At 43.2% G+C, this 15,143-nt stretch overlaps 2 protein-coding genes across 2 annotated transcripts; one reads left to right on the forward strand and one right to left on the reverse strand.

Annotated features, from left to right (window-relative positions):
• Window positions 1-473: 473 nt before the first annotated feature.
• Window positions 474-1,623, forward strand: LOC114270362 (uncharacterized). The gene is made up of 2 exons (XM_082874058.1): window positions 474-918; window positions 1,026-1,623. The coding sequence occupies exons 1-2, from the start codon at window positions 751-753 to the stop codon at window positions 1,521-1,523; spliced, it is 666 nt and encodes a 221-aa protein (XP_082730184.1). The 5' UTR covers window positions 474-750; the 3' UTR covers window positions 1,524-1,623.
• Window positions 1,624-3,223: 1,600 nt separating this feature from the next.
• Window positions 3,224-4,946, reverse strand: LOC114294329 (succinate dehydrogenase subunit 5, mitochondrial). Its single transcript, XM_028238450.2, has 3 exons — window positions 4,591-4,946; window positions 4,310-4,495; window positions 3,224-3,496 (listed from the first exon to the last, which is right to left on the reverse strand). The coding sequence occupies exons 1-3, from the start codon at window positions 4,879-4,881 to the stop codon at window positions 3,440-3,442; spliced, it is 534 nt and encodes a 177-aa protein (XP_028094251.2). The 5' UTR covers window positions 4,882-4,946; the 3' UTR covers window positions 3,224-3,439.
• Window positions 4,947-15,143: the final 10,197 nt, after the last annotated feature.

A 15,143-nucleotide genomic window follows, 5' to 3' on the forward strand; every position in this document is an offset into this window, starting at 1 on the left:
TGAAATTTGTGGAGTAGAAGTGATGGTTTGGTGCCATGTCTAGCTTACTCTTATCTTAAGCTTTAAGTGAAACTCAAAATCTCCAAATGTGGCACCTCAAGCGGGCATGGTAAAATAGCAACAAATGCATACATCAACTTGTCGCTTCGATGAGCCGCAAATTAATCAAGTTGTTTATAAGCTCATTTCATTAAATAAATAAACAAGTTCGAATCATTTAAATTTGTTTAATAAATGAGCACAACTTAAATAAATTCAGTTCATTTATTATTTATTTAAATAATAAAATAAATATATAAATAATATCTAAAAAATTTGTCATTGTCGAAATTCAAGCCGAGCTCGAACTTGCTTAATATTAATGAGCTAAGCCAAAAGTTTAATTAATTGTCAAGTTGTGTTTGAATGTGATTTTCAAGCTCGATAAACAAATGAGCTGAGCTCAAACTCTACAAAATTCAGCTCAGCTCGACTACACAAAAATTTGTTTTCTCTACTCTGATAAGGATCAGATGCTCAAGTGAAATTTATAAGTAATTTGTTAAAACTTTCTTATCCTGTTTCAACGTAGTCTTTACCCCAAAGGATAGAAGTGCAGAATATTGGGATAAGCTGAGAGGCCACTATCCCACGAAAGATTTCAATTTTCACATCAAACCAAACATGAATTATAAATATTCACTTCTATACATAATAATATCATTCTAACCCACAAACCCATCAATAATTTCCACCCAACTTTCTCCAACAATGAGCTTACTTTATCATGAGGAGCCACCAAATCCCACTAGCAGATGCAAATTCCTCACCTCAACCCTCAAGGATGCTTTTGCCAAGTGCCAAACGTGCCGTGGACGGATTTCTTCAAGAAATGCGGATGAAGAGGACTCAGGGAGCAATGCGGATGATGATCAAGAAGTAGTTTCTAAAATCCCAAAGGCTCATTCAAGTTCAAGATCATTTTTCTGGCAACATACTTGTCTTTTTTTGGGTTAAAAGCTTACTGGGTATGATCTTTCTTTCAGGTAGTTGTTTCAGAGATTCGAAGCAGAGCAATGGAAGCAAAAACAAGACGTAAAGCCAGCTTTTCGATGGATAGCTTTAACTGGATCATCTCTCCAAGTACCGGAGAATTGTTCACAACTCCAAAGTCAATGCAAAAAAATGAGGACGGTGATCATGAAGAAAAAGAGGACTTCTTCTCTGTTGGCAGTTGTCTCTCTCGCTGCTCGACAGTTACAAGTGTGGAAGAATTTTTGTCTGTGAAGACACAATTTTCTCGGTGTTCAAGCTTAAGCAGGCTTGATTGTCGCGATTTCAGGCCCTTTGTCGTTCAGGAGTTCTGGCATGGCATTGATTATCAAGAATTGTTGCGTCGGCGCTCAATTATTCAAGAGTTTTGTCACTGTAAGGGGTGGCCTTTTGGTCTCTGCCGGAAGGCACTGTTGCTTCCACCTCTGCCCAAATCTCCATCGGAGTCATGGTCATGGCGTAAAGGTGTTAGACTGGGGAAGCTACCTTGATGAAATGATGTTTTCCTGTAGTTCATGACTGCAAAATAATGTGAGAATAAAAAGTGCATTTAGTGTTGACATTTTCCTAATGTAATAATGCATAAAAGAAGATTTGAGTTGCAACTGAAAAAGGAATATATTGCAAATGAGCAGTTTCACCCACTTAACTCTTATTTGTTGAAGAGATGAGTGCTTTGGTGAGTGCATAATAGTACTAAAAAGTCTAAAACCATCTTGTGAAAAATGTCATCATCATCCATTATCATGTCAACAAAGCTATGTTTATATAATTTCCACAAATATTCATCCTACTGAAATTTGCAAATAACAGCATCTGATCAAAGTTTTTAAAGGTGAATGTGTAATTTGATGCGTTTTACCTCTTAAAAGGCGAGACATATCTTAAGATGTCAAGGCGTGAGTATTTCAATTTTAAAATTTAATATTTAATAAATAAATTAAGGAGTTGTTTGGAGTAACTTAAATAAGTGCACTTTTTGTCTTTTTAGACTAAAAAGTTGAGATTGAAAATATGAATGTTTGGGTTAATTTTTTGACTTTTTATGAAAAAATATGTATTAAAAAATTATATAAATTAATGTGTAGGAAAAAATAGTATTGAGAGTTGTGCAGCCGTAATTGTTGACTTTTGGTAAATAGTGATAACTTTTAACTTTTTGAGTAATTTTTTGACTTTTTGACTTTTTTGACACTCCCCAAACTTGGCCTAAATATTTTTAAAAATTTTAAAATTTAAATACTTTTCTTCTCAAACTGTAGATAAAGAAATTTGCCTTCATTGAAAGTGAAATTAATATTCTTAGCTTTGACAATTGAGCTTCTCACATGAGTATTAATTGTGTTTTTTTTCTTAATTGATCGTTTACTACTATAAAATATAATTGTAAAAGGAATACTGTTTATTTTTTACCTTTTTATGTTTAAACCATGTTTAACAATAGCCTAATGCAACCTCTTCATATACATACTCATATGCATACGCATAAAAGACACACGTCTTAAACTATGATGTGAAACCTTTTGGGAGTATAGCATAAAAATTAAAGTCTGGATGCGTTTTACCTTATTATTGAGACAAGCCTCAATAAAAAAAAAATTAAAACTTGGTAAAATTGTAAATACATGAGACAATCACAAAATAAGTGCACTAAAAATGAACCTTTTTTTCTTTTTTTTGTTTTTTTTGGATGCAACTCTAACACATTGCACTAAGCACAAGAATAAATTTACACCATGCGATCATAAAAATACAATTTTTTTGACACTGCTCCACACCATTGAAATGCAAGTTTCCCTTAAAACTTTGCACCCTGATAAAAAAAAAAGCAAAAACAAAAAACATATCACCATTTGCATTACCTCTTTATTTTCTTTTTTCTTTTTTTTATAATTATTATTGTTATTATTACAAATCGAGCCTTGTCATTCTGGATAGGCCTTTTGTAGTATAAAATTTTCTTGTTGGCGTACAATTTTCCTTAATTGCACCACCCTTCATCAACATAATATAATATCCCAGCCAAGGTATTTATTTAATACTAGATGATGCTATAATCTTCCTACATAAAGTAATCAAACACAATTAAATACAAATACTCAACAATGGCTCAAAATGACAGGACAAACTAATGGCAAACAAACATTTCTAACCCCAAGGAAACCAATTTCCTACCACAAGCTTTCTGATGTTATGTGCAACATTAAGTTGTAATTATTAGTTTCACCAAACTTCATTCAAAAAAATAAAGAAAAGAAAAGAAGCAGAGCACATAAGATCAAACTGGGTTTATTTAAAAAGTAATGACAGCACCAGTAAAATGCCTGAAAGAGGAACAAACATGAATGAAGTTCCCCAAGAGAAAAGACAACATGAAGACCTGATGCTTTTAACCATCTCCAAGAAACTAAGCTCTATGCTCAACATAGGAACCTGAAAGTCCAGAAGTCCCCAGAACTGTAACCTGCAATCAAAACAGGAACTGATTCAATAATTAAACAAGCTACTTTATATTCTTCACAATATTGCACAAAAGAACGGTTACAGGCATGAGTTGTAAAATTCATGATAGCTGATATTCATTTGGTGTAATTAGTGGTCAAGACTTTGTCACACTATACCTGCATTTAAGGATATAGACCGATTTCATAAAAGAGCAGTCCAGTACACGAGGTTCTCGCTAAAGCGGGGTCTCACAAGGGCAGATGTATGCAACCTTACCCCATTTTCGGACAGACTGTTCTGCGACTAGAATCCATAGCATCAAGGACGCTAACGACAAGCATTACTGTTGTTGGGCAAAGCTACCCTTTCATCTAGACCAATTTCATGTACAGCCAGGGAGCAGCTCAAGGCTATTGACTTATTTCAGTATGTAAAGTTTTTTAAGACAACACAACTATTTAAGGAAGGGGTTTTCCTACAGAACAAATGATCTGAGTTTCCTGAAAAATTAATCTTCGTCTAAACTTTCCCAAACTCCAACATAAGCCCAAACTAGCACTATACGCTATTGGATATGTGCAATTATGCACAGATCACGTAAGTTAAAAGACAAGCTGATTGTAAACACGATTTGATGATTACTTTAGCTTGCTTTCATGTCTGTTTCAAAAGAAATATAGTAATTGGTTAGGTGCCCACAATATGTAGCACCTTAAATCTTACACACCAAGCAAAATAGGCTCTCATAAAACTTACATATTGTGGTATGGCTGGACTGGAGTGCTCTAAATAAACATAGTGACAAGAAAGCAATGTGCAAAAACTACAATACCTTTCCCCACTCAGAACCAATACCACTGCACCTCATCTTTAAGTGTATCATTTTCGTTCCAAGCTCAGTCTCAACTTTCTTGCGCAAATAGGTCTCGTCTGGCCCAAAAGCATCCAAATATGCAGTATATCTTTGATAGACTGTACGCAATGTGTTCACAAATTCCTCCGGCAAGGGTTTTACATTCTACAATAAGTAGCAAAATTTTAAATCATTAGACCACAAGAACTTGAGAGACAAAAAAAAAAAAAATGTCATTCTTCCCATATAACTTATGTTACCTCGCCACCCAATCCAGTGTTGTCATCTATTGCCATCCTCAAAGACATAAGCATCCCACTGAACTCCTTGACTGCCTCAGCTGCACGGAAAACATTTGCCACAGCTTCTTGGGCAGCCTTGTCATCTGTATTTTTAGACAAAGCCTTTTTTGCATCATTGATGAGTGTATCTGGAAGCTCATCCCAACTTGCAGCCATTAAGTCCTTAAAAACAAATAGAATTTCAGGGTCTTTTATGTCAGGAAAGTGGGTCACATCTTCACTAAAAAAGTGTGTACTTCCAAGGGCCATTGTGAAAGGAGGCCGGCAATCTGTATGTCACAATATGAGACCATAATTCAGAAAAAGGGAAGCTGAATATGAAAATAACATATGAGCAAAGATGTACAGAAACTAGCAGTGAGACAGCATTGGAATGCACATGAGCCAATAATAAGATGTTATTTTGTTTATCAAGGAACTCTGTCTCACTACTTATCATCCTCTCAGCTTCAACCATGGAACCAGTGCTACCATAAAACATTAATACGCGAGTGTGTTATGCTATGGACCGCGCGTTTTGAAATCCATAATATTTTTCAGAAAATGATAAATTTGGTTGATGATCCAAAGTGATTCTAATTTTTTTTTTATATTCTTTTTCTTAAATTTTTTCCTTTCACTGAGGCATCTTCCTAAATTCGTAAGCATATAAAAAAGTAAAATAGGATGAAAAAAATACAAATATAAAAGACTAGAAATAAATGAATTAGATGAAAAACATTTTTTTTTTAAAAAATCCCCAAACTAATGGAATGTTTGGGTGATGGATGACAAAGGAGGTTGATGATACAGCGTGTTCCAGATGGAACGGGTCAGATTGATCCACACTTCTCTAACCAGTGCCCGAGGTACCAAGCCCACCAGAAGACCTGCACAAGAGTTCAACGGGGAACGGGAAGTCCCCCAGCGAACCCTCCGACGAGCAAGTTAGAAAGAGAGGCGGAATGTAGTGATAGATTAGAGATAGAAAGCTTACCATTCTTCTTGTCTTCGACGTCTGCTTATATCCTCTGGTAATCATTTCGTTGTTGCTTCCGACTTGTCGCCATGGCCGAAAGTCTATGCTCTAGCTTGCCTTGTTCATGGTGAGGCCGTTCTGTCTCGACGGGGAGGGTTTATCACAATAAATGCTGTAAGGGCCTTCATTAATGGCTGATATGCAGTGCAATAACTTTGCAGGATCTTTGTCTGCTTATGTGGCTTGTCCTTCTCTTGCCACGTGTTTAGGTGTTATTGGTTCTTAATGCCATTTTAAGCTCCAGCAACGTTGGGCCCTAAACGGTAGACTATATCCTTTATGGGCTTACCCATGTCAGTAGTCCCCCATTCCCAAGTGCAGCTTTAGTCCAACGAAGGGAATAATGAAAAAGACGATGGTGGTGAAAGACCGACGGCAATGGGTGGCCGAACGGAGGGGCCGAGTCTGAGGAGGGGTGTAACAAGCCCGCAGGGGACCTCGCTACAGCTCGGACTCGACTTTCGTTAGTCACGGTTCTAAGTCTGAACCAAAGAGTCCAAATCCGGCAAATCGTTTTTGAGAAAACAGATTTTTTGAAAGAAGTGCCAAACATGGACTGCTTTGCCAGATACAGAGTCGCCACCTAAATATTTTATTTTGAGAAATTTAGGAAACCCTGACTCGGTGCCAAAAGGCCACGTGTCCGTCATCACCAAAGTTGCCTCGGCTCGGGAACTTGGGTACGATTGGGGAAGGTCACTTCGTGAGCACCCCCGCTCGCCCGGTCATAGACCGGCCTCTACTAACCATGATATCAATTTTTTGAAAATATTGTGAGTTCTTATTCCGGTTTATTAGCCTAGGTTACTATGTGATGCGCACAGCATACAAGTATAGACTGGATCGCCTGAATTGGAACAAAACATTTCATGCTTGTTTTTGAAAATAGTTTGCTACCCGCAGGTAGGCTTGAAACATTTGATGATTTATTCCAATTTAAGTAACCCAACCTTCACCTACAGGCATTCAGGCAGTTATATCAGATAAGCACATAGCCTCATGGTAAGCATGCTATTCATGGCAGTCACTCACACGCATGCAAGGATGCTAAAGCATAAAGCTTACCGAGTACTCCAAGCCAAAATAGGAATTCATTAGAAATTATGCATGATCCTAACTATACAGAAATGCCTAATGCAACACATGCAAAATGCAATTATAGTAGGCTCGGCTATTCTAAGATGGCATATGAAATGTTACAACTATCATGTATTCAACTTTGAAATTGAAAGTACAATGCAGTTAGTATGATGCACCGAGCCCGGTGCATGCAATACAGATGAATGAATGCAAACATGCTGTCATACTGTATGCTAATTTAAACATGCCTTAATCTAACCATCGTAAGCGGATAAATAAAAGGGAGAAAGACGTGGGGTTGGAAGACATACATCACACTCACCCACACTTATTACAGTTGTGCCCTCGCGCAGAGGGTCCGAATAAATATACAGTCCAAATATCACAGTCCCGAATAAAAGAATATTACAGTCCAAAATATTACAAAATTCTAATTAATTAACGAATTAACTAAGAAAGCAAGTAAAACTGGCGTGCAAGCCAGGGACCGCCTTGCTTCTGATGGATGATGCATGTCCGGGTCGTCTTGCGCGGAAATCCACCGGAATGCCCCAATTAGCCTCTGTTTACACCTGTTCTTGAAATGCGTGCCAAGCCCCGAAAGGTTGCTGATTCTTCGTTTTGCTGCAACAGAGAGCAGGAAAGGGGCATAGCAATGTATCTGCACAGATGTATGCATGTCTCGATCCTCGTGCCACCAATCACGCATACCGAGGCATGATGGCCGAGGAGTCGAAATGCACAATTCAATATAGGATGCATGCACATGAAACTACAGCTAAAACCTGACTCCATCATGGATAATCCGGAGTGTCGGTGACTAGAGAATTGAGACACATTCCGTCACTCGGAGTACGAAATGCACCTCGTTTCCCGTGCCCGGACTAACTCCTATTCCGGACACGATGCAATATGCATGATATGCATGAAATGCAACTAAGATACAATCCTAACATGTACAATGCTATGGAAATGAAATGCCTCGAAATGCGTGCACACGGGCACGCAAACCGAGAAAATGCACGAATGTAATGAAAATGAAATGCCTCGAAGTGCGTGCACACGGGCACGCAAACCGAGAAAAAGATATGTGTCTCGAAATACGTGCACGCGGGCACGCAAATCGAGGCGATGATATGTGTCTCAAAATGCGTGCATGCGGGCACGCAAACCGAGGCGATGATATGATGCTATTAAAATGAGGTGCCTCGAAATGCGTGCACACGGGCACGCAAACCGAGGCGATGCAAAAATATGATGAAATGACATGGAAATGACAAATGGGCTTATACCAACATGAGTGAGCCTCAGCCACACTCACATAGGATGCCAGCGGGTAAAAAAGGAGTGCCTTGAAATGCGTGCACACGGGCACGCAAACCGAGGCGATGCAAAAGCGATGCGAATGACATGAAAAATGACAAATGGACTTATACTAACATGAGAAAGCCTCAGCCGCACTCACATGAGATGCCGATGGATAAAAATGAAGTGTCTCGAAATGCGTGCCCACGGGCACGCAAACCGAGGCGATGCAAAAATATGATGAAATGACATGGAAATGACAAATGGGCTTATACCAACATGAGTGAGCCTCAGCCACACTCACATAGGATGCCAATGGATAAAAATGGAGTGCCTTGAAATGCGTGCACACGGGCACGCAAACCGAGGCGATGCAAGAATGCAATGAAATATGGCAAAAATGATATGCAAGTATGCCAATGGAATTTCAGCACTAAAATATGGGGGAAAACAGTCCCGAAATGAAGCGAAATGACATGAAATGCAAGGAAATGTCCCGAAATGCGAATTTAGGCACCCGAAATGGCCCATAGTCATGCTAAACATGCACAATATGGACATGCAATGCAAAGACAGAAGCTAGACAGTCCCAAAAGATGCACTTTCACAGTTATAAACATGGCCAAACAGCAAGCATAGGTAAGGGAAAAATAGCATGCAAGAAAAGGGGCCAAAAGAGGGGTAATGAAGCAAGTGGTATAAGCAAAACTCAAATTGAAAAATTTCCTTCTACAACACTGAAGATGGACCAAAAATATGAACATTTACAGTATATGGCAGACCTCAAATCAGTATACAAATATGCCAAAAATGTGATGCAAGACAAGGCTCAAAAGGTGCTATAACATGAAGTATATAAAATAATCACCAAACAGAAAAAAAGTGTGAATGAAACATGAAGTATAGGCCAAAATAATGCCACTTTTAGTTCAGACCAAGGGCCAAAAACAGAAGCAAAGAGGGCTATCAATTTATGCAAAAATGGGGCCAAATAGGGGATATAACTACAAGTGACACATGGAAGCACCAAACAATGTTGAGCCCTTCTCTAATGTTGAAGAGGGGCTCAAAATAAGCCTTATATCAGTTTATAACATGCTCAAAAACAGATTGATCATGGGCCAAAAATAGCATGCAAAACTATGACATACAAGATGATCAATGAAGCAAGTATATTATGGAGGGCTCAAACAGGGTTGAGCCCTTAATGAAAAGTGAAGATGAGCTCAAAAGATGGCCCTTTTCAGTTAGGGCCGGAGCTTGAAACCAAAAAGAAGTGGGACTTAGAAATAGATCAAGAAAAAGGGTCAAAAGGGTAAAAGTGTTACTTACCCTTGAAGATTCAAACTTTTGTTGCTTCTTGGATGGATTTGCAGCTTCTTTAGCCTTCAAGAATCCTTCCTTGTTGCTGGAAATGAGATGGTGGTGGTAGAGCTTGGTGGTGTAGAAGGAATAATGGTTAGGGACTTAGGGTTTTTTCAAGAGTTGAGAAGGAAAAAGATGGAGTTAGCTATGGAAGCTTGAAGGAGAGTTTTTCTAACCCTTGTAAGTGAGGCCACCAGCTGGTTAAAAGGGTTCAAAAGGGGGTGTAAAGGTGGGGGAGAAGGAGAGCAAAACTCCCCCACAAAATATCCCCCGGATACAGAAAATATCTAGGGGATATTGCCCCACAGCTGTAAAGTGCACAGTGCGAGGAACACGGCCGGCCTCTCACTTTTGTTGGAGGTGGCCGGCCGGCCACACCCCCTAGCCGGCCGGCTAGGGGTCAAAAGGGTCAATGTGATTTTCTGGCCGGCCAGCTACTGGGGAGGTACTCCTATGTGTGTACAACACAACCATGTGGTTAGAATTTCAAGAAAAAAGGTCCAAGGGGTTCAACATTAGCCCGGAAGAAAGGGGTCAAAAGGGTCAGGTGACCTTAATGGCCGGCCATGAACTTTTAGTGGCCTCCCAGGTGTGTAGATCACAGATATGTGGTTGAAAGTTGGCAACACTAGCTCCAAGGTATTCAACATTAGCCCGGAAGTGCGAAAAACGGGCGCCGGGAGGCTCCGGAGGAGAGATAACTGGTTGTTGCAACAATTGCTGGCCTCCCACCCATCAGTGACCTTCCTAGTGATAAAACAGAGGTTCCTGCCAAAAAGGAACGAAAACCGTTGCAAAACGAACGTTCCGGGGCCAAAACACGCAGTTCGGGGTCCCGAAAATGAGCTGTTAAGCACCGAAAGTGGCATTCGGCCACGAAGTGGGTTTCTCAGACCCCAGTGTCCCTCAAAAGGGAGCAAATAAGATGTATGCCAAAAATCAGAGCAAACGGAGATGGTTAGGCGGTCCCGAACCGAGGCACACGGCCTGACGGCTCCGAAAACCGGGAACCGGGCTCCGAAATGGGCAAAATGGCCTACGGCCACCAAATGTAGCCCACGGCCACTGAGAGATGGTCTACGGGACCTCTCCCTCCCCTCAGGAAAAGAAACAGAGAAAACCGAGTCTGGTTCGCAAACCGAGGCAAGGCACCGAAGAAGGTCCGGAAGTCCGGAGGCGGGGCTCGCAGCCGCGACTCTGAAACTTCTGAACGAGCACATTATGCAATATCACCAAGTGCTCAACTGGTGACGTCTGAGTCTCAAGGTCGGTCAAAAATGGGGTGTCTACAAGGGGCGACCGCGAAGGGTGGCCGAGTGGAGGGATCGACCATGAGGAGGGCCAACTGTGAAGGCGGCCAAGTGGAAGGACCGACCATGAAGAGGGCCAACCGCGAAGGGCGACCGAGTGGAGGGACCGACCATAAGGAGGGCCGAACGCGAAGGGTGGCCGAGTGGAGGGACTAACCATGAAGAGGGCCAACCGCGAAGGGCGGCCGAGTGGAGAGACCGACCATGAGGAGGGCCGAACGTGAAGGGTGGCCGAGTGGAGGGACCGACCATGAGGAGGGCCGACTGCGAAGGGTGGTTGAGTGGAGGGGGAAGGGACAGTGCGCGGGGCTCGAGGAGTGGCAGGGCCCGTGGTGATTTGAAGTAGAAAAGACAGGGTAGGGGAAAGGGGCAGTGGATCGTGGTCGTACACGTGGCGGAATCCCGTAATGGGAAAGGTTAGGCGTTGAGCAAGAAATGAAGCGATAGGTCAATATAGGGTGTTGATAATACAGTTTTGGCGGATTTTTAAAAATTTTCAAACTGGCGAAATTTAATTGTGACCCTTGGAATATAGGCAAACCTTGGGCTTTTGATATTATTCTCTTTACCTACCTTTTTGCAGAAAATCAAAACGTTCCAGAAGTAAACTCTTTCGTTTCCAGTGATACACCCCTGCAACACTTTGTGAACTTTTTTGTGCCTGCATCCGAAGCCATTTGTAGACACACAAGAGAAATGGCCCAAGAGGAAGCAGCAACCGCAAGAGTTGATCCGTTAGGCGGTGACGATGCGGTGGACTTGGTGGAACAATATCGTACGGGGCGAAGGGAGGGGGAGGTAGCGAGTCAGGCGGTGCGGGCTCGCCCCAGGACAATGATTGCGGCCGCGAGGCTTATTAGTCAAGTGGAGCCGAACCACTGGCACACCAAACCGAACAGATCCATACTGACGGCAGAGGAGTTGGAGGGAATAAGGAGAAAGTACCAAATTCCCACGAAAATAGGCCTGAGGCTGCCCACATCTAGAGAGAGAGCGTCGGATGTACGGTCGGACGAATTCAGCATCTACGAGGAAGCGTTGCGAGGAGGTTTCAGGCTACCTCTCTCTCAAGTTGTGGTGGACGTGCTGAATAAGCTGGAAATGGCGCTAGGGCAGTTGATGCAGAACGCCTGGAAGATAGTAATGGCCTGCGCGAGTGCATGGCTGCAGGCGACCGGAGGGACGGCAATGACAGTAGAGGAGTTCTTCTCCTGCTACAAGGCCTCCGGTCAGCAGGAGACTTGGGTGACTCTGCAAGTAGTGGCGGGGCGAGGTCTAGTGGCGGGTCTTCTATCTTCGGTAAAGGGGTGGAGGCCGAGATGGTTCTTTGTGACGGCGAACGGTGGGCTGGGGTTCGCACAATGTGGAAGGTCCTCACCAAATCGGTCGAGCCCAAGTTGGACGGGGCGGCCGAAGACCGAGTGAAGAAGGTGAGGGAATGGAGGGAAGAGAATGGGGAGAGGTGGGACAAGCTGGTTCTTCCTTCAACGTTGTTTTCCCTGAACTTAGGACCACAACCGTTGGGGGAAGATCCAGCAAGCGAGGAGTTGGAGGTGCAGAGGAGGAGGAAGAAAGAAGATTGTTCGCCAGAGCGGACAAATATAAAGAGGCAAAGTTGGGGCCTACTCCGAAATCGGTCGCAAGGAAGTGAGTCCGACCGCACCCCAAGTCACTGGGGGAGAAGGATCTGAGTGGTTTTGAGCCACGACCACTTCCAATCGATCCTTTGAAGGAGAAGAGCAAAAAGGAGGTGGAGGCTGTATTGAAGAAGAAGAAAAGAGTAAGGGAGAGGGAGGAGGGGCCAGCCCTGAAGAGAACGAAGGTGGTGATGGCAGAGGAGACCCTCGAAATGGGACTGGAGGAGGCGACGAATGGGGTGGAGAGTAGGGCGACTGCCCTTGAAAAGGGAGTGGAGGGTGGGGCGACTGGCCCTTTGGAGGGGGCAGGGCAGCAGCCCAAGGGGGGTCGTGCGCCCCAAGGAGAAGAAGAGAGGGCCAGGTTAAAGACTACCTTTTACCACGCCCCAGCAGTGTCCGGGCGATTGGAAGGAGAAGGAAGAGAAGTCAGGACTGCTGCAAATTGTCTCTTAGGAGTAGTGGAAAACGCAGTCGTGCGCTTGATGGCCAGTTTTACTGAGGCTGAGCTGCTAAGGGGGTTGTGCTCTGCCCAAATTGAGGTGACCGCTTTAGCAGGGGCCCTACTGAACAAGGCGGCGGCTGCAAAAGGCAAAGTAAGGCCACTGAAGACAAAGTTGGAGGAGGTGAAGGCCTAACTTAAAAGTTTGAAGAGGGAGAGCACAGGCTGGAGGAAGACTGCGCGGAGCGCGTGTGTTAGGGGGCTGGAAGAGGCACAGAAGGCGAAGAAAATGGAGGTGTTAGCGATAGTGCAGAGCAATGTTGCCGACTGTGCCCATGCTGAGCTGGTCGCAACCAAGTTGGAGTTGGAGATGGAAAGCCGCAAGGTAGTGTCGCTCGAGTTCCGGCTGGTTGGCGAGCAGAAAAAGCTGGAAGAGGCCCAGAAAGCCTGCACCGTCGCCAACGAGTGGTGGGATGAGGCCATGACCTGCAATGAAGATCTTCGTGCTCAGTCGATCAAAGAAAAAGAAAAAGCGGATCTGAAGATCGCTGAGCTGGAGAGGACGTTGGCAGACGAGCGGGCCAAGTCAATGGAGGAGAAGACGGGGTTGGAGAAGGCTTTGGAGGAAGAAAAGACCAAGTTAGCCTCTGAGAGGGCAGCGTACCCCGACTTATGTGTCGCAGCAGTAGAGCAGTTCAAAGGGTCCGCTGACTTCCAGATGGCTATCGATGCCGCGATTGCCAGCAACTTGGCGAGAGAGAGAGATAGAGGGGCTGGTCCGTCGGGGGCGACCGCTGGAAGCAGGAGTGAAGAGGAAGTAATCCAGAGCTTCCAGCAGTCAGACTTCTATAAGCATGAGATGGCTGAGTTCTGGGACAGCGGCTGGAAAACCTTCAAGCGTAAAACAGAAGAGCCGTTCCCAGACTTGGACTTCAACAATGTGAGAATAGATGAAGATGACGTGGCCTAGACCCCCCTAGACGAAGGTGTTGATGAAGAAAACCTTGCGTCGAGTGAAGATGAGTGATGGAGGCAGATCAGATGTGTAAAAAAAAATTTTGTTGTTGTTTTGTTCGTTTTGTTTTTTTTTTTTTGTTTTTTTTTTTTTTTGTATATGTTGGGCGCGTAATTTCTGTAGTGGATGGATGTGTAAGCTTTGTAAATAAAATTATGAACTGTGTTTTTCATACTATTGTCTTTTTTTCTTTTTTCTTTTTTTTAAAAATGAGAATGGTTATTCAAATAATGCTTGTGTATGAACCACAGTGAAATTTGGGAAGTAGGGAGCCAATCTAACTTGTGAGAAAACTATGAGGCAAAAAATGTTAACAATAAAAATGTGAAAGTCTTGAAATGTAAAGGTCTTTAAAATGTGAGAGTCTTAACGTGTTAAATTGAGAAAATGTGAGAGTGAAAAGGTCTCAAAATGTGACAGTCTTGAAATGTTAAATGATTGGGAAATGAAAGTTAAAAAAAATGTAAAGAATGTTAAGAAGCGTAAAAACATGGACCTGGAATTGGACCAAGTATGGCAACTATGCTGCAAACATGAAATTGTGAGAATGCTTGAGCCAGAATTAACTCAATCTGGGTGATCCCTTTGTGCTAAGGCTGGCTGAGCCCTTTGTGCTCAGTCTGGTTGAGGCTTTTAAGTAACTCAGTCTGGCTGAGCCCTTCGTGCTCAGTCGGGGTCTGGCTGAGCCCTTTGTGCTCGGTTGGGCTTAGGCTTTAAGTAACTCAGTCTGGCTGAGCCCTTCGTGCTCAGTCTGGCTAAGGTTTTTAAGTAACTCAGTCTGGCTGAGCCCTTCATGCTCAGTCGGGGTCTGGCTGAGCCCTTCGTGCTTGGTTGGGCTGAGGCTTTAAGCAACTCAGTCTGGCTGAGTCCTTCGTGCTTAGTCGTGCTGAGGCTTTAAGTAACTCAGTCTGGCTGAGCCCTTCGTGCTCAATCGGGCTGAGACTTTAAGTAACTTAGTCTAGTTGAGGCTGCAAACAGGGTGTTATTGAAATACCACACAGATAACTGAGATATAAGAGTGTTCTCATTTAAAGCGTAACCCATTGATCACAAATTTACACCATGCAAGCGAAGGACAAAAACATCCAAGTATGTAGATTGTCAAAAAGAACATATAGCAATTGATTAATACAAAAAATACAGCTTTTATTGAAAATAACGCTTCAGGTGCTCGGCGTTCCATGGATGGGGAAGGTCTCGGCCTTCCATGTCCTGAAGTCGGTAAGTACCCGGACGAGGTCTGGCCTTAACAACGTAAGGTCCCTCCCACTTGGCTGCCAGCTTGCCCTCAGCTGGATTTTTGATGGCAAGAGTTGCTTCTCGCAAAACAAGGTCCCCAACG

This window comes from Camellia sinensis, chromosome 6, assembly GCF_055761805.1.
Source record: "Camellia sinensis isolate YWXY chromosome 6, ASM5576180v1, whole genome shotgun sequence".
NCBI classification, from domain to species: Eukaryota; Viridiplantae; Streptophyta; class Magnoliopsida; order Ericales; family Theaceae; genus Camellia; species Camellia sinensis.

What these genes read in the sequence shown, in the direction of transcription:
- LOC114294329 (XM_028238450.2), bottom strand. Translation starts at nt 4,881, where the DNA reads ATGGCCCTTGGAAGTACACACTTTTTTAGTGAAGATGTGACCCACTTT. An exon ending in ACACTGGATTGGGTGGCGAG is followed by an intron (nt 4,496 to 4,590) that starts GTAACATAAGTT and finishes TACTTATTGTAG; the next exon opens with AATGTAAAACCCTTGCCGGA. An exon ending in TTGGTTCTGAGTGGGGAAAG is followed by an intron (nt 3,497 to 4,309) that starts GTATTGTAGTTT and finishes TTTTGATTGCAG; the next exon opens with GTTACAGTTCTGGGGACTTC.
- LOC114270362 (XM_082874058.1), top strand. Translation starts at nt 751, where the DNA reads ATGAGCTTACTTTATCATGAGGAGCCACCAAATCCCACTAGCAGATGC. An exon ending in ATGCGGATGATGATCAAGAA is followed by an intron (nt 919 to 1,025) that starts GTAGTTTCTAAA and finishes TCTTTCTTTCAG; the next exon opens with GTAGTTGTTTCAGAGATTCG.